Here is a 24,097-nt window from a genome sequence, read left to right as displayed (position 1 = left end):
TTAGGCACAGGTGTCACTGAGGTTAGGTTTAGGCACAGGTGTCACTGAGGTTAGGTTTAGGCACAGGTGTCACTGAGGTTAGGTTTAGGCACAGGCCCCGCTGAGGTTAGGTTTAGGCACAGGCCCCGCTGAGGTTAGGTTTAGGCACAGGCCCCGCTGAGGTTAGGTTTAGGCACAGGCCCCGCTGAGGTTAGGTTTAGGCACAGGCCCCGCTGAGGTTAGGTTTAGGCACAGGCCCCGCTGAGGTTAGGTTTAGGCACAGGTTAGGGTTAGATCAAAGGGTGGGGGGCAAAGGAATATTCTGTCTTTGGACTGGGGTAACCAACTAACTACAGGTCAGTTGCAATGATGGTCCTGGAGAAACATTAATTATGAAGTCTTAGGAACAACACCAAGACGGCGATATCAGATCATGCAAATATTGATGGTTAAGAGTCTTATATCCGCAAACCTACAAAGCGTTACACTGGTCAGGCTGCAGTCCATATCCATCCGGATGCCCAGTCTGTACAGAGCCCAATTCTACAACGCCTTGGACACAGTGAAACCTCAATTCAGAGGTTTGATCAAGCTGGATTCCACAAGCTGCAGCAGCTGCTAGCATTATTTGAGAAATGGTGCCAGAGGTGAGAGGTCTCTTCAGTCAGGTGGAAGCTTTAGTAAGGCTTCTGCTGGTCATCCCTGCCTCCTCTGTAGAGGCTGAGAGGAGTTTTAGTGCCCTGAGGAGTCTTAAGACATGGCTTAGATCGTCGATGAGTCAAAGAAGGCTAAATAATGTGGCCATGTGTCACATGCACCAGGAGAAACTGGACCTTGAAGGAATATGCCAGTCTTTTATCAGTGTCAATGATAAGCGCAAAAAGGCCTTTGGATCCTTTGCTTGAAGAATGGCAAGCCAAAACACATCTCATTGCCTGGAGAGGAGATGAGAGGATAGGAGAGGAGAGCAGAGGAAAGGAGATGACTGGAGAGCAGGGGAGAGGATAGGAGAAGAAATGACTGGAGAGGAGAATATAGGAGAGGAGGAGAGGGCTGGAGAGGAGAGCAGAGCAGAGCAAATGCCCCTGCTGCCCATCCAAGTTTACTTGTAAATATGTAAGTAAAAACAACAGATTGCTTAACCTTGGCCACAATATCTGGACTTGTCTTCATATAACAATGCATAGATTTCTGTTTATATGATTACGGTTATGGTTGTACTTTATTAATCCCTAATCTCTGCCATTACATACAAGAAAAGGTAAAATATAAAAAACAGAGCAATGTAATACAATACACTATTAGAAATTATTGTAAAAAAATTAATGAAATGTTCATCCCATGTGTTAGTGAATTTCTAAATATTTTAGAATGGCAGGAAATGAGTTTTCAAATGTTGAGGTTTTTCCTGGGGGGGGGGGGCAGAGCCCCCTGCAGATTGCCCCCATCCCCTCTGTATAAAGTGAGTCAAAAGGAACACAACAATAATTCACAAGGGCTACATAGAGAGCATAACAAATACAACTGTTTATTATGGATTCTCATAACAATGAAGTTGGCATACGCTACGCAGTGTATGTTTTGACACTACTCTCGCACGCAATTTTGATCCCGTTGATGGTGTGGTTTTGGCTTAATTCCCTTTGTTCAAACGACCCACGCAATGATTCCGTTTATTTTACCAGCATTGCTCCGTGTAGACTCGAGAAAAATAGACTTCTAATTTTACGTGCGATAACACCGTTGACGCTAGCGGACAGTGTTTTCTCTCAGGGGCATGAACACTTGCAAGCGGTAAATTGCCGCGTGCAGTTTAAAAACCGCACATTGTGACTCGCTTGTGGGTGCGCTGGCAGCACGTTCGATTGTGCGTCAAGAATTCATCATAGCAAGTTTGTATGATGGTCTGTTTATTAAATGGGTAAATAGTTCAATAGTAATATGCTCTAAAACGCTCTGGTGGCAAACACGCTTTGTTGCCCTGTTTACAATTGTCCACATAGCTGGGAGAACCTATTCAAGTAAGTAAATACATTTTGAAAATGTAAAAAAAAAAAACACGATATATTATTAGTTAACTAGCTACAGTGCAGGCTAACTCAAATGAGCTGCTAAATGAGCTAGCTAGTTGGCCAGCTAGCTATCTAACCATCTTTACATACTGTATAGATGGCTAGCTAAGTGAATGAAATATCACCGGCTACCTAACTTCATATTAGCTAGCTATCTTGGTGTATTTATCACTGTAAAAAACAAAACTCCAAATGCATTTGTAGGTAGCTAGCTAACAACCATGGAGGAGGATGAAAGGATAGCAGCCCCAACTGTCAGTGAGAGAGTAGGCTATTCTGGATGGGGCAGGCACTTGTGTAGTTCCAGTCCTTAGAAGTTAGGATGGAGATAATAGTACCATAATATTCAGTGTAGTGTAATTTCAGTATAATGAAGTCTGTTTCTTGTGAGGTTTTCTGTCCTCGGATAAAGAGAGCTATGAAAGCCTGTCTACAGATGAAGAGATCCCAATGAAGAGCAGTGGTTCTCAGTCCTGGTCCTGGGGACTCAAAGTGGTGCACGTTTTTGCCTTAGCACTGCACAGCTGATTCAAATGATCAAGTTTCAAGTGGTATTAATTTGTGATGCTATCCTTTATCCTGTTATTGTCACATGCTGCACGTGTGTGTGTGTGTGTGCACATGCATCTATCTATCCAATGTTATCATGATTTGTTATAAGGAATATTATACTTTAGTAATCTACAATTACCTGGTGATGTAAAAAAATCTACATCACATTATCTTCCATATTCCTACAGATACCTTGTAACTGGAGATTCTTTCAAAATGATGACCTACAGTTACCGTGTAGGGCACTGCAAGGTTGGGTGACCAGGGCCATCTGGGACTGCCTCCTGGAGCTTCATGAGGATGGACACGAGGTCCAGAAGAGGATCTGCAGCTCACCGCCATGTGCCAGAGGAGAAGTCTGCTGCTCTGCAGGATGTTTCAAGGATGGGGTCCAACAACACAGCAAGAGAGGCAATCCTTGTGCGGGAGATCTTCACCTCCTTCTTCAAAGAGGGTGCTGTTCCCTGACAACGCCATAGACTACACTACGCACAACCAAAGGCTCTTTTAAGAGCCATCGACATTGCAATAAGAGTATTCTTCCATTTACTTAGCTATGTCAACTGCAGTTTCAATTCCCTTTTTCTCCCTTTGATTTCTACTTCTCAGGTGAGGGTGCTGTTTGGGTAAGGGTGTGATGCATGTACAAAAACAAAACAGGTTATTTTAAGTCACCCATATTGAAAACAATGTAGAACAATTAGACACCCTATAACCCACACCTACACACTCATGTATCAATCTGATTGTGTTGTGCAGTAAGCAGGCTCAGGTGTATAACTGTGGCTCCTTCCACCTTCAAAGAATAGGCAAGAGGGTCCAACCATGGAGAACAGTAAGACACTTCATTATTTATATGCTATATTGTTTGTCCTCGTGTCTGCATGTTTTTCAGTATAAAGTACTCAGCAGCCACTTAGTGTGGACACCAGGTGAGGCCACACGCACATATTCCTGTTGAACACTGTCTCTTTAACTACCTTATTTTCTCAATAACAGTCTCTCTCCTTCGCTTCATCCCTCCCTCCCTAAATCCTCTAGGTTATATCAGCTGTGTCGGTGAACCCCTCCCACATCTGAACTGGCTACATAGAGGGAACAGCATGATCGGAGGTGAGAGGTCACTTGGTCAGGTCAACAGGAAGTATTATTAAAGAGATGCTTTACATTGAAATACAGATAGAGATGCAGTAGTCCCAGAGTTAATGATCCAAGGTCAGTTTTGCATTTCACCTCCTGATGATTGATGACTGACTGTTAGAATAAAAAATGTAAAAAACAAGGCTTAAACATGATATATCTCTTTCCATCTGTCTCTCGTCTGCAGGTATGTTTTGATGTGAGAGAGGATGCCAACCCCTAGTCCCGTCATCGCCACCTCACCCGCTCTTAAGATAACCTTCGGGTCGACTGGGAGCCCAAGGTTCATAGCTAGGTTCTGAACTAATATGTATACCAAATGTTTTTGGGTCCATACACAAATCAGCTACATAGCTAGCTACACATCCATAGGCATACAGGTATTTTTATTCTCCACTGCACAATAAGCAAGAAAATAGTTAGATAGCTACGTTATTTCATCTATCTGCATTGCATGGCAAATATCAGCAAGGCAAGCTAACAATTGTACATTAAATGTGCAGTAAATGCTTTAGCTAGCTAGATTCTTTACATCCACTGTTTCACAAGACAGCAGCCTGGTTTGCTGGTTGTTTCAGGAGTCCATACAACATTAAACAACCAGAATTACAATTTCATACTCATGCCACAACACCCATAAAGCTAGCTGGCTAATGTTAGCCAGTCAGCTAGCTTGTTAAATCGCGATTTTCGTAAATAAACTTTATGACCCCAAAAAATATGCATAATCGTTTGTCTCTACATTAACTAACATATTCCTGTCAACTGCACATTTTTTTGCATGATTCGTTATGCCGTTATAATCACTTACATTTGCTTCCATCCTAGTATTTTTGTCAGCCATCTTTGCTAAAGAAAGTCTCCAGCCTTGGGTCACATTCGTCATGGGAACCACTCGATATGATTGGTCATCGCCCAGCGGTCGCCGCTGGTGATTTGCATAAAGTTGGCAAAAGTGAATTTTTCACCGCCTCCCACGCCACCTTCGCACCGCCCAAATGACCCCCGCCCTCTCCGCTTCTCACCGCTTCTCACCGCTTTCCTCCCATTGAAATGAATGGGAAGTGGTGTTTCACCGCGCAGCATCTTGTGCTAATTGTACATGGGCCGTCATCACACACTATATGCATTCTATTTCCAGCGTTCGCGCACTTTTAAAAAACGATTTTCGTTTGAATTGGGTTTGTGGATGGAATGGCTCTATTTCTCTGGATGAGAGTGTCATTGGACCCATTTCTGAAAGCAGTTACACCATAATAACAAGTTCCCCTGTATGTTTTATGCCTGCTAGCAAAGCACATTTTTAGTGACTTGATTTTGATTTGTAGGGCCAGGGGTGTTGTAACCGCAGGGAAACTAATCAGCAGTGGTTCATGTTTAGTGTGGGGATATGCTAGGAAATGGGTTATATAAGATAAATGCGTACCTATAATAATATTATACAGGACTGTTTTGTCTGTAACCATTCTGTAGGAATCTAGCAGTTAGAGTAGCTATGGCACCAAGTATTATTTCTTGGCAGAGATTACTATGCTTTTTTTTTTAAATCAAGCATCTTGCCAAATAAATATTCCTGGGCCATGACTATGTTTGGGAAAGGAGCAGGGCTCCTAAATGCTGTGTTGACACATCAGACAGTTTAGTCAGTATTTTTAGTATTTTTGTAATGGCAAAATCTTAATATAATTGTGGGAAAATAGCAAGAGGAATGGAGGCAGAGAGATTGTTCTGCTCTGTGCTCTCAAAATGAAATGGATTCAGATTGACTCACAATGGGAGTGCAAATGGCATAAACAGTATGGGTGAAAAGTTTGAGTAGACCTGCAGTAAATCAAGGCCTACAGACTAATGCCCCATTTATGTAGAGCCATTTTTATTTATTTATTTTTATTTAACTAGGCAAGTCAGTTATGAACAAATTCTTATTTACAATGACGGCCTACCGGGGAACAGTGGTTTAACTGCCTTGTTCAGGGGCAGAACGACAGATTTTTACCTTGTCAATTCGATCCAGCAACCTTTCAGTTACTGGCCCAACGCTCTAACCACTAGGCTACCTGCCACCCAAAAAATGTATTGAATGCTGGTCACCTCATATTCTGTTTATATACTGTTGTTTACTCACTATGTATGTGTATATTGTATTCTAGATATAGCTCATCCTAATATACCTAATACTGTAAATACCATTTTCTTTTCCAAATTATATACTGTCTATACACACCACATTTATATTCTGGATTCTCACACATGCTCACTCCAATATATCTACTTGGATTGTTATTTCTTGATTTCTTGTTTTTTGATTTTTTTGGGGGGACAAAGCAGGAACAACAATATTGAACAAAGTTCAAGTTTACCATCTGATACAGAATGAATTTGAATGCTCTATAAAAGGAAGACAAAGTATTTAAAGATGTCAGTCATTCCATCCTGGGGTAGTTGTTTAATTCAACCTGGTGACGTGGTATTTCTGCGGTCCTCTCAGATGTGCCGGTTCCATCTCCTCTCGCTCCTCCTGCAGCTCCATAGATGTTACCCACAAGTCCGGATCCGTCTGGCCGTATTCTGTCTGACTGTGCTCTGTCTGGCTGCAGGCTCTGTTGTAGGAGTGGACATAGTCCTCCACACTCTTTCCTCTGAGCTCAGAAGGGGAGTGGCACAGCAGGCCAGAGTAGGTCACCCCTGGGTGCAGACGTAGCCAGTACACCAGGTAGTGGATGCTGGAATATTCATTTATCTATTTATTTCATGGTTTATTTACAAGGGACAGGCCCATTTGAAACATTGACACATTGAATGATTCACGGTCAAATGCATTGTACCTGTAGTTAGTTGTTAGGTAACTCTAATAGTAGTGCTACCCACCTGTAGTCACAGACCCAGGGGTTTCCCCCCAACCTTAGCAGGGACAGGAAATAGAGGTCTTCTAGAACACCAAAGTGGAAGAAGTGCAGTCTGTTGTTGGAAAGGTCCAACTCATGGAGGTGGAGAAGGCCAGACAGGGAGGCTGAGAAGGAGAGAAGTATGATTATCGTCATTAGTAAGGTCAAACTACACTTAAGAAAAATATTAACGCAACATGTAAAGTGTTGGTCCGATGTTTCCTGAGCTGAAATAAAAAGATCCCAGAAATGTTCCATACACACAAAAAGCTTATTTCTCTCATTTTCTGCACAAATGTGTTTACATCCCTGTTAGTTAGCATTTCTCCTTTGCCAAGATAATCCACCCACGTGACAGGTGTGGCATATCAAGAAGCTGATTAAACAGCATGATCATTACACAGGAGCACCTTGTGCTGTGGGCAATAAAAGGCCACTCTAAAATGTGCAGTTTTGTCACATAACACAATGCCACAGATGTCTAAAATTTTGAGGGAGCGTGCAATTGGCATGCTGACAGCAGGAATGTCCACCAGAGCTGTTGCCAGATAATTGAATGTTCATTACTCTACCATAAGTCGTTTTAGAGAATTTGGCAGTACGTCCAACTGGCCTCAACGCCACACACGTGGTCTGCGGTTGTGTTTGCGAGCGGATTGCTGATGTCAACGTTGTGAACAGAGTGCCCCATGGTGGCGGTGGGGTTATGGTATGGGCCGGCATGTGCTACAGACAATGAACACAATTGCATTTTATCAATGGCAATTTGCACAGAAATACCGTGACGAGATCATGAGGCCTATTTTTTTAAGGTATCTGTGACCAACCGATCTGGATTCCCAGTCATGTGAAATTTGTAGATTAGGGCCAAATCTATTTATTTCAATTGACTGATTTCCTTATATGAACTGTACTTCAGTAAAATCTTAAATATTGTTGTATGTTGCGATTTATATTTGAGTTCAATATAATATTTTCTTCCCTTTTTTTTTTCTTCAAGACTGTCCTGTGGATGAGCATTATATAATAAATTCAAAACAGAATTAGTTCTCTGGCAACGTGAATGCTTCAAACCTCCCATATGTTATTCATCAGCTGATGGGATACACAACTGTGTTTATGTTTCTCCTGGATATCACAGTGAATAGTAAACATACGGTTTTCATTTATCCATGATCTGGTTATGGAATATTCCACCTGTCTGACTACCACTCATAACAGGCTGATATGATAATCAGGGTTTCTGTCTCTGCCTCTTTCTCACTATCTTTCTCTTCCCCTATCTCTCTCTCTCACTTACACACTCACTTCACACACACACACACACACACACACACACACACACACACACACACACACACACACACACACACACACACACACACACACCTGTGTCCATGTCCTCCAAGTTGTTGTTGCTGAGATTGAGTGACCTTAGGCTTCTGGCCTCCACAAAGTCTCTGGCCTTCAGGCGCCGGAGGGAATTTTGGGACAGGTCCATGTGTACCATGTCCCCTGGGATTTCTGCAGGAACCTCTGCCAGATCTAGAGACCGAGAGGGGAATGGGGGAGATAACAGAGAGTTGATGGGTGATAGTCAGTCTCTGTCACAATTGTTTTTCCAAAGTTTCCTCTCTGACAGATCGGCATGGAACAAGATGGCTGTAGTTAAAGGGGCAATCTGTAATTGCTACATACATTTTTGGACTTGTGAATTAATGATATGTATCCATTGATTCTTGAATATAACTTCTAAATGCCTCATGAGCTTAGTTCAACTGTCGAACCCCATCAGAACCCCAAATATAGGCTTGTTTTATTCCAATGTTTGTAAATAAAGTAAATGTAAATCAGACACGATATAGCCTAAAACATGTTAGAAACGATCATTTTTATATCATGGATAGTCAGTCTTTGCATCCATAGCTCGGTCTGAATTTGAGAGTAGTTCTATTTCTCCAGCCCCATCTCTCAGTTTTTTACAAAAACGGGCAGGAGTTTGCTTTGTTATTGTTTCAACTTCTGATTGCCACTTTAAAGACCCTTCAGGTCTTTGGGGAAAATGTGAATTTTACAGCTTAGTATCGATAATATCCAAGGAGTTCCTGAACGAATGGTTTTCCAGTTATCCTGGATTAATTACTATATAGGCAGGACTGGGACTCCCAAAGGTAAACCCTGGAGGAGGGACAGATGGAAAACTGGTAGGGGGACAGTTTGAAACTCTGTCCTCTGATTGCCCTGTGCAAAGCATCTCCTGGTGCCCTGACAATGGCTCAGTCCTGGATTTTTAGTGGTTTACTTAATTTTATGAATAAAGACGTTACTGTTTCAGAGGGATTGTAGTCTGTTAGATATTGCTTGTTAGATATTATTGCACTGTAGGAGCTAGAAACACAAGTATTTCGCTACACCCGCAACAACATCTGCTAAACATGTGTATGTGACCAATAAAATGTGATTTGATTTTAAGCTGATTTGGCAAATAGATCACTGATCCCTTATAAAGAGACAGGAAAATATGCAGAGCGAGATGGGGAAGAGGGACGGGGATACTGTACAGTTGTGGCCAAAAGTTTTGAGAATGACACAAATATTAATCTTCACAATATCTGCTGCCTCAGTTTGTATGATGGCTATGTGCATATACTCCAGAATGTTATGAAGAATGATCAGATGAATTGCAAAGTCCCTCTTTGCCATGCAAATGAACTGAATCCCCCCAAAAACATTTCCACTGCATTTCAGCCCTGCCACAAAAGGACCAGCTGACATCATGTCAGTGATTCTCTCATTAACACAGGAGTGAGTGTTGACGAGGACAAGGCTGGAGATCACTCTGTCATGCTAATTGAGTTCGAATAACAGGCAGGAAGCTTCAAAAGGAGGGTGGTGCTTGGAATCATTGTTCTTCCTCTGTCATCCATGGTTACCTGCAAGGAAACACGTGCCATCATCATTGCTTTGCACAAAAAGGGCTGCACAGGCAAGGATATTGCTGCCAGTAAGATTGCACCTAAATCAACCATTTATCTTTTGGAGGATGGCCTGGTGTCAAGAAGGGCAGCAAAGAAGCCACCTCTCTCCAGGAAAAACATCAGGGACAGACTGATATTCTGCAAAAGGTACAGGGATTGGACTGCTGAGGACTGGGGTAAAGTAATTTTCTCTGATGAATCCCCTTTCCGATTGTTTGGGGCATCCGGGAAAAAGCTTGTCGTGAGCAGACATGGTGAGCGCTACCATCAGTCCTGTGTCATGCCAACAGTAAAGCATCCTGAGACCATTCATGTGTGGGGTTGCTTCTCAGGCAAGGGAGTGGGCTCACTCACAATTTTGCCTAAGAACACAGCCATTAATAAAGAATGGTACCAACACATCCTCTGAGAGCAACTTCTCCCAACCATCCAGGAACAGTTTGGTGATGAACAATGCCTTTTCCAGCATGATGGAGCACTTTGCCATAAGGCAAAAGTGATAACAAAGTAGCTCGGGGAACAAAACATTGATATTTTGGGTCCATGGCCAGAAAACTCCCCAGACCTTAATCACATTGAAAACTTGTGGTCAATCCTCAAGAGGCGGGTGGACAAACAAAAACCCACAACTTCTGAGAAACTCCAAGCATTGATTATGCAAGAATGGGCTGCCATCAGTCAGGATGTGGCCCAGAAGTTAATTGACAGCATGCCAGGGCAGATTGCAGAGGTCTTGAAAAAGAAGGGTCAACACTGCAAGTATTGACTCTGCATCAACTTCATGTAATTGTCAATAAAAGCCTTTGACACTTATGAAATGCTTGTAATTATACTTCAGTATTCCATAGTAACATCTGACAAAAATATCTAAAGACACTGAGGCAGCAGACTTTGTGAAAATTCATATTTGTGTCATTCTCAAAACATTTGGCCACGACTGTATATAAAACCGTGGGATTAAGTCGAAGAGAGTGATAGAGACTGAAAAATTGGACATCTGCCAGCCGTGATCTCCCTCTTTCCAGCTCTGTCTCTAATTGTATGAATCCTCAGAGGAATGGGGGTTTGTCATTCCTGTGGTGTGACGTGGTCTAGGTAGATATTTACGAACATTCTCTGACATACAAAATGGAGTGATTTCCCTCATCTGTCCTGTTGTGTTCTTAGAACGGGAACTAAGTATTAAACATACACATGCAGATACACATGTACCAGGCATGGCCATAGTGTTTAACCATGAACCCACGTCTTGACATACATCTCTTTTCGTCACTTCCTGTTGAACGCGGAATGAGGGAGAGCTCGGTTGGTTATCTTGGAAAGTTTGTTGTTTTAAAAGTGTATTGGAAAGTTTATTAGTAGCTTGCTAACTTTTTAGTTTGGATCCAGCGAAGCAGTTGGCATCAGTTGCTGGGACTGCTACTCTCTGGCCAGTAATCCTGCCGACCAAGGCCGGGTCTGAGAAGCTATTTGACGAAGCAGCTAGCCTAGCTGCTAGCTAGATGCCTATCAAGCTAGCGGGGTTTCTTGAGGGCTTGAACGCAGCCCGCGACGCGGTTAGCCATTGTGGCTGGGACCGCGGATTGTCCCGGGTTTGTGGCTGTCTAGATCCCTGCTGTTTGTTGTTTTCAGTCTTTCCTGTGACCTGCCCTGTCCGGAACTGCGATGAGTAGCAGCGTAACCTACATTGCTAGCTACCATGACAAAGACCAAAGCCAACGGGAGTACTGTTGAGGACAGTGGTGTCTGTCTATCACAGGTGAAGAATCTTTTAAACGATCAAAAAGAGTTCTACAAGCAGTTGTCACAACACCAAGAAAATAGCTTCATGTGTTTTGTCCAAATACAAGTGGATTCAACTAATAAAATAATGGACGACCTGACCAGAGAGGTCCAGGACCTAAAGAACAGCTTTTAAAAAAAAAATGTATTTCACCATTATTTAACCAGGTAGGCCAGTTGAGAACAAGTTCTCATTTACAACTGCGACCTGGCCAAGATAAAGCAAAGCAGTGCGACAAAAACAACATCACGCAGTTTACATAAACAAATGTATAGTCAATAACACAATAGAAAAATCTATGTACAGTGTGTGCAAATGTAGAAGAGTAGAGAGGTAAAGCAATAAATAGGACATAGAGGTGAAATAATTACAATTTAGCATTAACACTGGAGTGATAGATACTGGGGTGCAAAAGAGCAAGAGGATAAATAACAACATGGGGATGAGGTAGTTGGGTGTGCTATTTACAGATTGGCTGTGTACAGGTACAGTGATTGGTCAGCTGCTCTGACAGCTGATGCTTAAAGTTAGAGTGGGAGATATAAGACTCCAGTTTCAGTGATTTTTGCAATTTGTTCCGATCATTGGCAGCAGAGAACTGGAAGGAAAGGCGGCCAAAGGACTTGTTGGCTTTGGGGATGACCAGTGAAATAAACCTGCTGGAGCACGTGCTACGGGTAGTATATGGGTTTTTTGTGACAAAACGCATGGCACTGTGATAGACTACATCCAGTTTGCTGAGTAGAGTGTTGGAGGCTATTTTATAAATGACATCACCGAAGTCAAGGATCGTTAGGATAGTCAGTTTTACAAGGGTATGTTTGGCAGCATGAGTGAAGGAGGCTTTGTTGCGAAATAGGAAGCCGGTTCTAGATTTAATTTTGGATTGGAGATGCTTAATGTGAGTCTGGAAGAAGAGTTTACAGTCTAACCAGATACCTAGGTAGTTGTCCACATATTCTAAGTCAGAACTGTCGTCCAAAGTAGTGATGCTAGTCGGGCGGGCGGGTGCAGGCAACAATCGGTTGAAGAGCATGCATTTAGTTTTACTAGCATTTAAAAGCAGTTGGAGGCCACGGAAGGAGTGTGGTATGGCATTGAAGCTCATTTGGAGGTTTGTTAACACAGTGTCCAAAGAAGGGCCAGATGTATACAGAATGGTGTCGTCTGTGTAGAGGTGGATCAGAGAATCACCAGCAGCGAGAGCGACATCATTGATATATACAGAGAAAAGAGTCAGTCCGAGAATTGAACCCTGTGGCACCCCCATAGAGACTGCCAGAGGTCCGGACAACAGGCCCTCCGATTTGACACACTGAACTCTGTCTGAGAAGTAGTTGGTGAACCAGGCGAGGCAGTCATTTGAGAAACCAAGGCTTTTGAGTCTGCCGATTAGAAGACGGTGATTGACAGAGTCGAAAGCCTTGGCCAGGTCGATGAAGACGGCTGCACAGTACTGCCTTTTATCGATGGCGGTTATGATATCGTTTAGGACCTTGAGCTTGGCTGAGGTGCACCCATGACCAGCTCGGAAACCAGATTCCATAGTGGAGAAGGTATGGTAGGATTTGAAATGGTCGGTGATCTGTTTTGTTAACTTGGCTTTCGAAGATTTTAGAAAGGCAGGGCAGGATGGATATAGGTCTATAACAGTTTGGGTCTAGAGTGTCTCCCCCTTTGAAAAGGGGGATGACCGCGGCAGCTTTCCAATCTTTGGGGATCTCAGACGATACGAAAGAGAGATTGAACAGGCTAGTAATAGGGGTTGCAACAATTTCGGTGGATAATTTTAGAAAGAGAAGGTCCAGATTTTCTAGCCCAGCTGATTTGTAGGGATCCAGATTTTGCAGCTCTTTCAGAACATCAGCTGTCTGGATTTGGATGAAGGAGAAGCAGGGGGGGGCTTGTGCAAGTTGCTGCAGGGGGTGCTGAGCTGTTGGCCGGGGTAGGGGTAGCCAGGTGGAAAGCATGGCCAGCCGTAGAAAAATACTTATTGAATTCTTGATTATCGTAGATTTATCGGTGGTGACAGTGTTTCCTAGCCTCAGTGCAGTGGGCAGCTGGGAGGAGGTGCTCTTTTTGGTCAAGGGCAGTCAAGTCTGGGGTGAACCAAAGGCTATATCTGTTCTTAGTTCTATTTTTTTGAATGGGGCATGCTTATTCAAGATGGCGAGGAAAGCACTTTTAAAAAGCAACCAAGCATCCTCTACTGACGGGGTGAGGTCAATATCCTTCCAGGATACCCGGGCCAGGTCGATTAGAAAGGCCTGCTCACTGAAGTGTTTTAGGGAGGTTTTGACAGTGATGAGGGGTGGTTGTTTGACGGCGGACCCATCACGCACGCAGGCAATGAGGCAGTGATCGCTGAGATCTTGGTTGAAGACAGAAGAGGTGTATTTAGAGGGCAAGTTGGTCAGGATGATATCTAAGAGGGTGCCCATGGTTACGGATTTAGGGTTGTACCTGGTAGGTTCCTTCATAATTTGTGTGAGATTGAGGGCGTCTAGCTTAGATTGTAGGACGGCCGGGGTGTTAAGCATATCCCAGTTTAGGTCACCTAACAGTACGAACTCTGAAGATAGATGGGGGGCAATCAATTCACAGATGGTGTCCAGGGCACAGCTCGGGGCTGAAGGGTGTCTATAACAAGCGGCAACGGCGAGAGACTTGTTTCTGGAAAGGTGGATTTTTAAAAGTAGAAGCTCGAATTGTTTGGGCACAGACCTGGATAGTATGACAGAACTCTGCAGGCTATCTCTGCAGTAGATTGCAACTCCGCCCCCTTTGGCAGTTCTGTCACGCCCTGATCTGTTTCACCTGTCCTTGTGATTGTCTCCACCCCCTCCAGGTGTCGCTTATTTTCCCTGGTGTATTTATCCCTGTGTTTTCGTCTTGTATGTTCAAGTCAACCAGCGTGTTTTTCCCGTGTGCCTGCTTTTCTATTCTCTTAACTAGTCTTCCCGGTTTTGACCTTTGCCTGTTTTTCTGGACTCCATACCCGCCTGCCTGACCATTCTGCTTGCCCTGACCTCGAGCTTGCCTGCCATTCTGTACCTCTTGAACTCTGAACTGGTTTTGACCTTTTGCCTGTCCACGACCATTCTGTTGCCTACCCCTTTTGGATTGTTAATAAACATCTTGGACTCTAATCATCCGCTTCCAATGTCTGCATCTGGGTCTCGCCTTGTGCCCTTATACTATCTTGTCGGAAGACGTTATAGTTAGGGATGGAAATTTCAGGATTTTTGGTGGCCTTCCTAAGCCATGATTCAGACACGGCTAGGACATCAGGGTTGGCGGAGTGTTCTAAAGCAGTGAATAAAACAAACTTAGGGAGGAGGCTTCTAATGTTAACACGCATGAAACCAAGGCTTTTACGGTTTCAGAAGTCAACAAATGAGAGCACCTGGGGAATGGGAGTGGTGCTGGGGGCTGCAGGGCCTGGGTTAACCTCTACATCACCAGAGGAACAGAGTAGGATAAGGGTACGGCTAAAGGCTATAAGAACTGGTCGTCTAGTGTGTTCGGAACAGAGAGTAAAAGGAGCAGATTTCTTGGCGCGGAAGAATAGATTCAAGGCATAATGTACAGACAAGGGTATGGTAGGATGTGAGTACAGTGGAGATAAACCTAGGCATTGATTGACGATGAGAGAGGTTTTGTCTCTAGAGGCACCAGTTAAGCCAGGTGAGGTCACTGCATGTGTGGGGGTGGAACAAAAGGGCGATCTAAGGCATATTGGGCAGGGCTAGGGGCTCTACAGTGAATTAAGACAATAATCACTAACCAAAACAGCAATGGACAAGGCATATTGACATTAGGGAGAGGCATGTGTAGCCGAATGATCATAGGGTCCAATGAGTAGCACTAGATGAGTCAGGGAGCCAATTCCGTAGTCGCTGCTATGCTAGGAGAGCTGGAGACACAGTGATTCAGACAGCTAGCGGGTCAGGGCTAGCAGATGGGCATCTGGCAACATCGCAATGGAAGAGCCTGTTGAGACCACCTCGGACGGTCACGTCGGCAGACCAGTCGTGATGGATCGGCGGAGCTCCGTGTCAGCAGTAAAGGGTCGAGGCCAATTGGCAAAAGAGGTATTGTAGCCCAAGAAATGGCTGGTGGACCTCTTTGGCTAGCCGGGAGATGGGCCTAGCGCGAGGCTAGCTCCAGGCTAACTGGTGCTTGCTTCGGGACAGAGACATTAGCCAGGAGTAGCCACTCGGATAGCAGCGATTATCCGGTGTAAAGGTTCAGTTTGCGGTAGGAATCCGGAGATGTGGTAGAGAAAAATTTGTCCGATATGCTCTGGGCTGATATCGCTCTGTGCAGACTGGCAGGAATTGACTGGGTTGAGGCTGGCTGATGTCCGAGTTAACGGTGAGGACCGCTAGCAGTGGCTAACTGACCACTAGCTAGTAGCTAGTTAGCTGGCTAGCACCTGAAGGGGGTTCCGGTTCTAAACTATAAAAATAGCAGATCCGTACCACATTTGGTGAGGTGGGTTGCAGGAGAGTATATTGAGTCCATAGATGGAAAATGAGATTAAAATATATACAAAATATATACAAAGAAAAATATATATACACGGGACAGGACAGGGCAAGACAAAGACACACGTCCGACTGCTACGCCATCTTGGATTGAGGTCCAAGCTTGCAGTTCTCCCAGGGTCAGCTCGATGAGGTGAAACAGGAGAACGGCAAGATGACAGCAATCTGTAAGTCATTGAGAGAGGACATCAGTTCTGTGTGTGAATCCATGATAACAATGATGGATAAATCAGACTTGAGGGACAATCAAGGCGGAATAACATTCTTGTGGACGGAATTGCAGAATCTCCACATGAGACCTGGACGAAGTCTGAGGACAAAGTGAGGGAAATGATCACTGAGAAATTGAAGATGGACCACAGGAAGATTGAGGAGGAGCCTTCCCACAGGACTGGAAAACTCACCACCGGCCCAGGTGACATGCCCAGGCGGATAGTGGTCAAGTTCATGAGGTTCCTGAAGTTCAAGGACAAGATAGCTGTTCTGGAAAGAGCCAACAAGGACCATCCTGAAGCTGTGTGCCAGAAGAGGAAAGAACTTATCCCAGCCATGAAAGCTGCCAGAGCGTGTGGGGACATTGCTTATATCCGCTATGACAGGCTCATTGTCCACCCAGGGTGGACAGCACACACACACACACACACACACCAATTGATTAATAGACTGCTGAATGCAGGGGCGGAAATCCCGGGGGGGACACGACCCCCCCATCCTGGGAAAAAAATGATTTGTCCCCCCCAATATATCACTGAAACATAACTATGTAATTTAAATAATATGAATAAACGTAATGAAAGCAATTGTGCTGATTATAGACACTTAATAGCGCGTTTTTAAGTTTCAAAAGATTGCGACCCCCCCACCCTTTGCCTCACAATGGTTTGATCCACTGCCAGTTCCTTAGCTTGCTAGGTAACAGAGAGGTCGTATATACTGTCTGAAAGGCACTCAATGCACGTAACTGACGTGAGGTTAATCCAGTCAATCGCGCACACACACTAGCTGAATATGCAGAGCTAGTGCGCAAATATTAACTATTAAGCTAGCTAGTACCTATTCCATTTATGTGGCGTCGTCAAAGATGGAATCTTTGCTATCGTCAATTTATTCCAAGATCAGCATGCAGATGATGTAAGTTAGTGCTTCAAAGTCCCTGTGATAAGGTTAGCGATAAACTGAAATCCAAACTGAACAGAACTACACTCTCTTCTACCATTGTCTTAAATATATTTAATGGTCTCGTTGCAAAAGCTAAATTGTCGCAAGGGAACTTTTATTTATTTATTTTATTTCACCTTTATTTAACCCGGGTAGCAAAGATTATAGCAAACACCACTGAAACTGAATTGGTGCTCGCTAGCTTTGCAAATTCAGCTATTGTTGGAAGCCAGCCAATATGAAACAAACTATTAAAATTATAAAAGGTTGCAGCATATGTTGTGTAAATGGTGAACTCATACAGCTGTCAACTCTTGTCATTTTAATCCGTTTCACATTTGCTAGCTACCTTTTAGATCGAAGCCCAAATAGAATGATTGAAGATGATAGAAGCCCATCTCCTACTGTAAATAACCTACACACTGTGTGTGTAGTCAGCCAGCCAGCAAGGTAGAAAAATGGCAGAAAAATAAAAGACGGACATCAGAGTATTTTTCAATACACCAAAACGCATAGTAAGAACTCTAGTAGCCTAATATCTCAAAGACTAGTTGATAAAATGTTCATAAGAAAGAAATGAAATTCTAATGGAAATGTTTCACAATGATGTCATTAGGCAGAGCAGGCAAAAGATGGCACACAGACAGCAGAGTTGGGGACAGATATGCAGGGACAGACTGGCAGAGACAGGGAGTCTCAGGTAAGTTTGTTGAGTCTTTGTTTGGCAACATTATGAAAGGTTCTCAATTTTTTTGACTTGTAAAATAGGAACGTAATTGGAAAATGCCATGGATACCCCCACTCTCAACTTAAACTGGTGACTGAACTAAGATTTGTTAAAGGCAATGGTATTGCTGTTGTGATTAGTTGTGTAGTTTTGGGTACCGGTAGTTAGGAATACGGCAAACACCTTATTTCTTTGGTTCCTCAATATACATTTACCATATTACAATGTAGGCTATGTGTTACAGCACTACTTTTGGTGTCCCCCTCAGGAATTGCTCTTGAGAAAATTTCATGTAATTGTCCTCTCCAAAGTTGATTTCAGATTTTCGCCCCTGGCTGAATGTATATTTTTTTCTCTTGCTTTGTTTGCTCTTTTCCATATTATTTCTATCTCTGATAAGATACCCAGGAAAAGGTTGAACATAGCCCATATTAGTATATGTAGCCTTGGAAATAAGGTTCATGATATCAATATCTTGCTAACATCAGATAACATTCATATATACTGCTCAAAAAATAAAGGGAACACTTAAACAACACAATGTAACTCCAAGTCAATCACACTTCTGTAAAATCAAACTGTCCACTTAGGAAGCAACACTGATTGACAATAAATTTCACATGCTGTTGTGCAAATGGAATAGACAACAGGTGGAAATTATAGGCAATAAGCAAGACACCCCCAATAAAGGAGTGGTTCTGCAGGTGGAGACCACAGACCACTTCTCAGTTCCTATGCTTCCTGGCTGATGTTTTGGTCACTTTTGAATGCTGGCGGTGCTTTCACTCTAGTGGTAGCATGAGACGGAGTCTACAACCCACACAAGTGGCTCAGGTAGTGCAGCTCATCCAGGATGGCACATCAATGCGAGCTGTGGCAAGAAGGTTTGCTGTGTCTGTCAGCGTAATGTCCAGAGCATGGAGGCGCTACCAGGAGACAGGCCAGTACATCAGGAGACGTGGAGGAGGCCGTAGGAGGGCAACAACCCAGCAGCAGGACCGCTACCTCCGCCTTTGTGCAAGGAGGAGCAGGAGGAGCACTGCCAGAGCCCTGCAAAATGACCTCCAGCAGGCCACAAATGTGCATGTGTCTGCTCAAACAGTCAGAAACAGACTCCATGAGGGTGGTATGAGGGCCCGACGTCCACAGGTGGGGGTTGTGCTTACAGCCCAACATCATGCAGGACGTTTGGCATTTGCCAGAGAACACCAAGAGCACTGGCGCCCTGTGCTCTTCACAGATGAAAGCAGGTTCACACTGAGCACGTGACAGACGTGACAGAGTCTGGAGACGCCGTGGAGAACGTTCTGCTGCCTGCAACATCCTCCAGCATGACCGGTTTGGCGGTGGGTCAGTCATGGTGTGGGGTGGCATTTCTTTGGGGGTCCGCATAGCCCTCCATTTACTCACCAGAGGTAGTCTAACTGCCATTAGGTACCGAGATGAGATCCTCAGACCCCTTGTGAGACCATATGCTGGTGCGGTTGGCCCTGGGTTCCTCCTAATGCAAGACAATGCTAGACCTCATGTGGCTGGAGTGTGTCAGCAGTTCCTGCAAGAGGAAGGCATTGATGCTATGGACTGGCCCGCCCGTTCCCCAGACCTGAATCCAATTGAGCACATCTGGGACATCATGTCTCGCTCCATCCACCAACGCCACGTTGCACCACAGACTGTCCAGGAGTTAGCGAATGCTTTAGTCCAGGTCTGGGAGGAGATCCCTCAGGAGACCATCCGCCACCTCATCAGGAGCATGCCCAGGTGTTGTAGGGAGGTCATACAGGCACGTGGAGGCCACACACACTACTGAGCCTCATTTTGACTTGTTTTAAGGACATTACATCAAAGTTGGATCAGCCTGTAGTGTGGTTTTCCACTTTAATTTTGAGTGTGACTCCAAATCCAGACCTCCATGGGTTGATAAATTGGATTTCCATTGATTATTTTAGTGTGATTTTGTTGTCAGCACATTCAACTATGTAAAGAAAAAAGTATTTAATAAGATTATTTCATTCATTCAGATCTAGGATGTGTTGTTTAAGTGTTCCCTTTATTTTTTTGAGCAGTGTATTAGCCATTTCTGAAACTCACTTAGATAATTCATTTGATGACACAGCAGTAGCAATACAAGGATATAACAAATTCAGAAACAGAAATTCTTATGGGGGAGGTGTTGCTCTATATATTCAGAGCCATATCCCTGTAATGCCCAGAGAAGATCTTATGTCAAGTGTTATTGAAGTGTTGTGGTTACAGGTTCACTTGGCACATCTAAAGGCTTTTCTAACAGTCAGTATCTAAATAATATATGTGAAATGCTTGATGTATGTGATGTAAACAGAGAGGTCTACTTTCTTGGGGACCTGAATATTGACTGGTTTTCATCAAGCTGTCTGCTCAAGAGGAAGCTTCTCACAGTAACCAGCGCCTGTAATCTGGTTCAGGTTATTAATCAACCTACCAGGGTGTTTACCAACACTACAGGAACAAGATCATCCACAGGTGTCAATAGCATTTTTACTAATACTGTAGAACTTTGTTCTAAAGCTGTATCCGTACCCATTGGATGCAGTGATCACAATATAGTGACTATATTCAGGAAAGCCAAAGTTCTAAAAGCTGGCCCTAAAATAGTGTATAAGAGATCATACAAAAGGTTTTGCTGTGACTCTTATGTGGATAATGTTCAAAATATTTGTTGGTCTGATGTGATAAATAAGGAGCATCCAGAGGCTGCACTTGATGAATTTATGAAATTGCTTCTTCAAATTATTTATAAACATGCACCTGTTAAGAAACGGACTGTTAGAACTGTTAAGGCTCCATGGATTGATGAGGAATTGAAAAACTGTATGGTTGAAAGAGATGGGGCGAAAGGAGTGGCTAATAAGTCTGCCTGCACATCTGACTTACTGCAAATCGAGAAATTATGTGACCAAACTCAACAAAAAGAAGAAGAAACTGTATTAGGAAGCCAAGATCAATAATATAAAGAAAGATGGGAAAAAAACTTTGGAGTACTTCAAATGAAATTATGGGCAGAAAGACAAATTCAACTCAATCTTTCATCGAATCAGATGGCTTATTTATCACAAAACCATTTGATGTTGCCAATCATTTTAATGATTACTTCATTGGCAAAGTGGGCAAACTTAGGCAGGAAATGCCCATAATGAACAGTGAGCCATCATATTGATGCATAAAAAAACTAATAATGAAAGAAAAGCATTGCAAGTTGGAATTTTGTAAAGTTAGTGTGGAAGAGGTGGGAAAATGATTGTTATCGATCAATAATGACAAACATGTCATTGACAACTTAGATGGAAAGCTACTGAGGATGGTAGCTGACTCTATAACCACTCCAACCTGTCATATCTTTATTCTGAGCTTAGAGGAAAGTCTTTGTCCTCAGGCCTGGAGGGAAGCCAAAGTAATTCCACTACCCAAGAGTGGTAAAGCGGCCTTTACTGGTTCTAACGGCAGACCTATAAGCTTGCTGCCAGCTCTTAGCAAACTGTTCGAAAAAATGGTGTTTGACCAAATACAATGCTATTTCTCTGTAAACAAATTAACAACAGACTTTCAGCATGCTTATAGAGAAGGGCACTAAACATGTACTGAACTGACACAAATGACTGATGATTGGTTGAAAGAAATTGATAATAAGAAGATTGTGGGAGCTGTACTGTTAGATTTCAGTCAAGCATTTGACATTATTGACCATAACCTGTTGTTGAAAAAACGTATGTGTTATGGCTTTTTATAAACTGGGTGGTTTGAGCCCTGAATGCTGATTGGCTGACAACGGGTATGACAAACCAGTTATTTTTACATCTCCAATTACGTTGGTAACCAGTTTATAATAGCAATAAGGCACATTGGGAATTTGTGATATATGGCCAATATACCACGTTGCGTCGTGCCTAAGAACAGCCCTTAGTCGTGGTACATTGGCCATACACCACACGTCCTCGGGCCTTATTGCTTAATCAACCTCTGCCATTCAGAGCTATCTATCTAATAGAACTCAAAGGGTTTTCTTAAATGGAAGCTTCTCTAATGTCAAACATGTAAAGTGTGGTGTACAGCAGGGCAGCTCTCTAGGCCCTCTACTATTTTCTATTTTTACCAATGACCTGCCAATGGCATTAAACAAAGCATGTGTGTCCATGTGTGCTGATGATTTAACCATATACGCATCAGCAACCACAGCTAATAAAGTCACTGAAAGCGTTAACAAAGAGTTGGCGTTACCTTTGATTGTAAACTGTCATTGTTAGAACGTATAGATTCAATGGCTGAAAAGATGGAGAGAGGTCTGTCCGTAATAAAGCAGACACCACACTCCACAAAGCAAGTCCTGCAGGTTCTAGTTTTATCTTATCTTGGTTACTGTCCAGTCATATGGTCAAGTGCTGCAAATAAAGACCTAGTTAAGCTGCAGCTGGCCAAGAACAGAGCGCTACGTCTTGCTCTTCATTGTAATCAGAGGGCTGATATAAATACTATGCATGCCAGTCTCTCTTGGCTAAGAGTTGGGGAGAGACTGACTGCGTCACTTATTCTTTTTATAAGAAACATTCATGTTGAAAATCCAAAATTGTCTGCATAGTCAACTTACACACACACTTACCGCACCAGACATGCCACCAGGGGTCTTTTCACAGTCCCCAAACCCAGAACAAATTCAAAAAGTGTACAGTATTATATAGAGCCATAATTGCATGGAACTCTGTTCCATCTCATATTGCTCAAGTTAACAGCAAACCTGGTTTAAAAAAACAGATAAAGCAACACCTTTAATATATATATTTTTTTATTTATTTTACCTTTATTTAACTAGGCAAGTCAGTTAAGAACAAATTTAACTGCCTTATTCAGGGACAGAACGACCTCATGGCACAAAGCCTCTCCCCTATTTGACCTAGATAGTTTGTGTGTATGTATTGACATGTAGGCTAGGATAATTCATTCATTTTATATGTATTTATGTAGTTCTGTCCTTGAGCTGTTGTCTATTAATGTTCTGCATTATGTCATGTTCATGTTTTGTGTGGACCCCAGGAAGAGTAGCTGCTGCTTTTACAACAGCTAATGGGGATCCTAATAAAATACCAATAAAATACCAATCTCTACACACAAACTCACATGTACACATGCTCTTGATTTCATTCTAACCTGCCCTCTGACGAAGTAAATTGATGTAATTATGGTCATCCACATCTGTAGTGAATTTCCAGAAAAACACAAGGTTGGATAATACATACTGAAAGACTAAAACATGCTGATTTGGTTAAGATATTCACAACCTACAGCTGCCAACTGTTAATGCTCCTGCTGCTTCGCTTCCTAGCATAAAAGCAACCAGTCTGTAAACAGGTCTGCCTACACATAGATAGGTAAAATCGTACAATGAAACCAATGGAATAGTCCTAAAAGTGCAAATACCACCCACCCTACCTGCTGGTCAAGGTACACTGAACAAAAAAGATCCAGAAGCCCATTGTTGTGCTATTCATCAGCTGCAATCACCTCATGATTCAGCATTATAATGCATAGCCCCATGTCATAAGGATCTGTACACAATTCCTGGAAGCTGAAAATGTCCCAGTTCTTCCAGGGCCTGCATACTCACCAGACATGTCACCCATTGAGGACAACAGCGTGTTCCAGTTCCCGCCAATATCCAGCAACTTCGCACAGCCATTGAATTGGAATTGGACAACATTCCACAGGCCACAAGCAACATCTTGAGATGTGTCGTGCTGCATGAGGCAAATGGTGGTAACACCAGATACTGACTGGTTTTCTGACCCACACCCCTACATTTTTTTAAGGTATCTGTGACCAACACATGCATATCTGTATTTTCAGATACTGTTAAAATCTTTGAAATTGTTGCATGTTGTGTTTATATTATTGTTCAGTGTAAATAAAGCGCACCTCAAGTATTTGAACCAGGTGGGTCGGATAGTTTGTGACCTCACCTCTGCTTCTGCAGTCCAGTCGGGGTGTGGGGAACAGGTAGGTATGGCAGGAGGTGGTGGCGTCAGGCTTGCCCCTGATGGGGATGGGCTGCAGAGGGTATGTGGAGTCCTGCGGGTCTGGGGGGTCGCTGGGAGGCTCCAGCTCTAGACACAGCAGCTCTGGGTCCACCTGTCTCAGCTTCCTGCCCCTCAGCGCAACTGGCTCCGCACACCTAGGTTGTGTTCAGTAGAGCATTTTATTTTTAAACAGGGAGGTGCTATAGCAACATGAAGATGAGAACACAGA

The 24,097-nt window shown here is 43.3% G+C and overlaps 1 protein-coding gene and 1 long non-coding RNA gene across 2 annotated transcripts in view; one reads left to right on the top strand and one right to left on the bottom strand.

Moving 5' to 3' along the window:
• Positions 1-1,164: 1,164 nt before the first annotated feature.
• On the top strand, positions 1,165-4,219 carry LOC123727801 (uncharacterized). Its single transcript, XR_006759696.1, has 3 exons — positions 1,165-2,000; positions 2,792-3,716; positions 3,931-4,219. It is a non-coding gene; the product is annotated as an uncharacterized lncRNA (long non-coding RNA).
• A 1,863-nt stretch (positions 4,220-6,082) lies between these two features.
• The window catches only part of LOC106573377 (leucine-rich repeat-containing protein 17), a 30,516-nt gene continuing 12,501 nt past the window's right edge, over positions 6,083-24,097 (bottom strand). Inside the window, exons 5-8 of the mRNA XM_014148379.2 lie at positions 23,812-24,023; positions 8,018-8,173; positions 6,612-6,753; positions 6,083-6,466 (exon numbers count right to left, since the gene is read on the bottom strand). Of these exons, the coding sequence (XP_014003854.1) occupies positions 6,190-6,466; positions 6,612-6,753; positions 8,018-8,173; positions 23,812-24,023 (787 nt within the window). The 3' untranslated portion in view covers positions 6,083-6,189. The remainder of the gene's footprint in view (positions 6,467-6,611; positions 6,754-8,017; positions 8,174-23,811; positions 24,024-24,097) is intronic.

This window comes from Salmo salar, chromosome ssa16, assembly GCF_905237065.1.
Source record: "Salmo salar chromosome ssa16, Ssal_v3.1, whole genome shotgun sequence".
In the NCBI taxonomy this organism is placed as follows: Eukaryota; Metazoa; Chordata; class Actinopteri; order Salmoniformes; family Salmonidae; genus Salmo; species Salmo salar.
The sequence above is the reverse complement of the archived record's forward strand: the minus strand, read 5'-3'. Positions and strand labels throughout refer to the sequence as shown.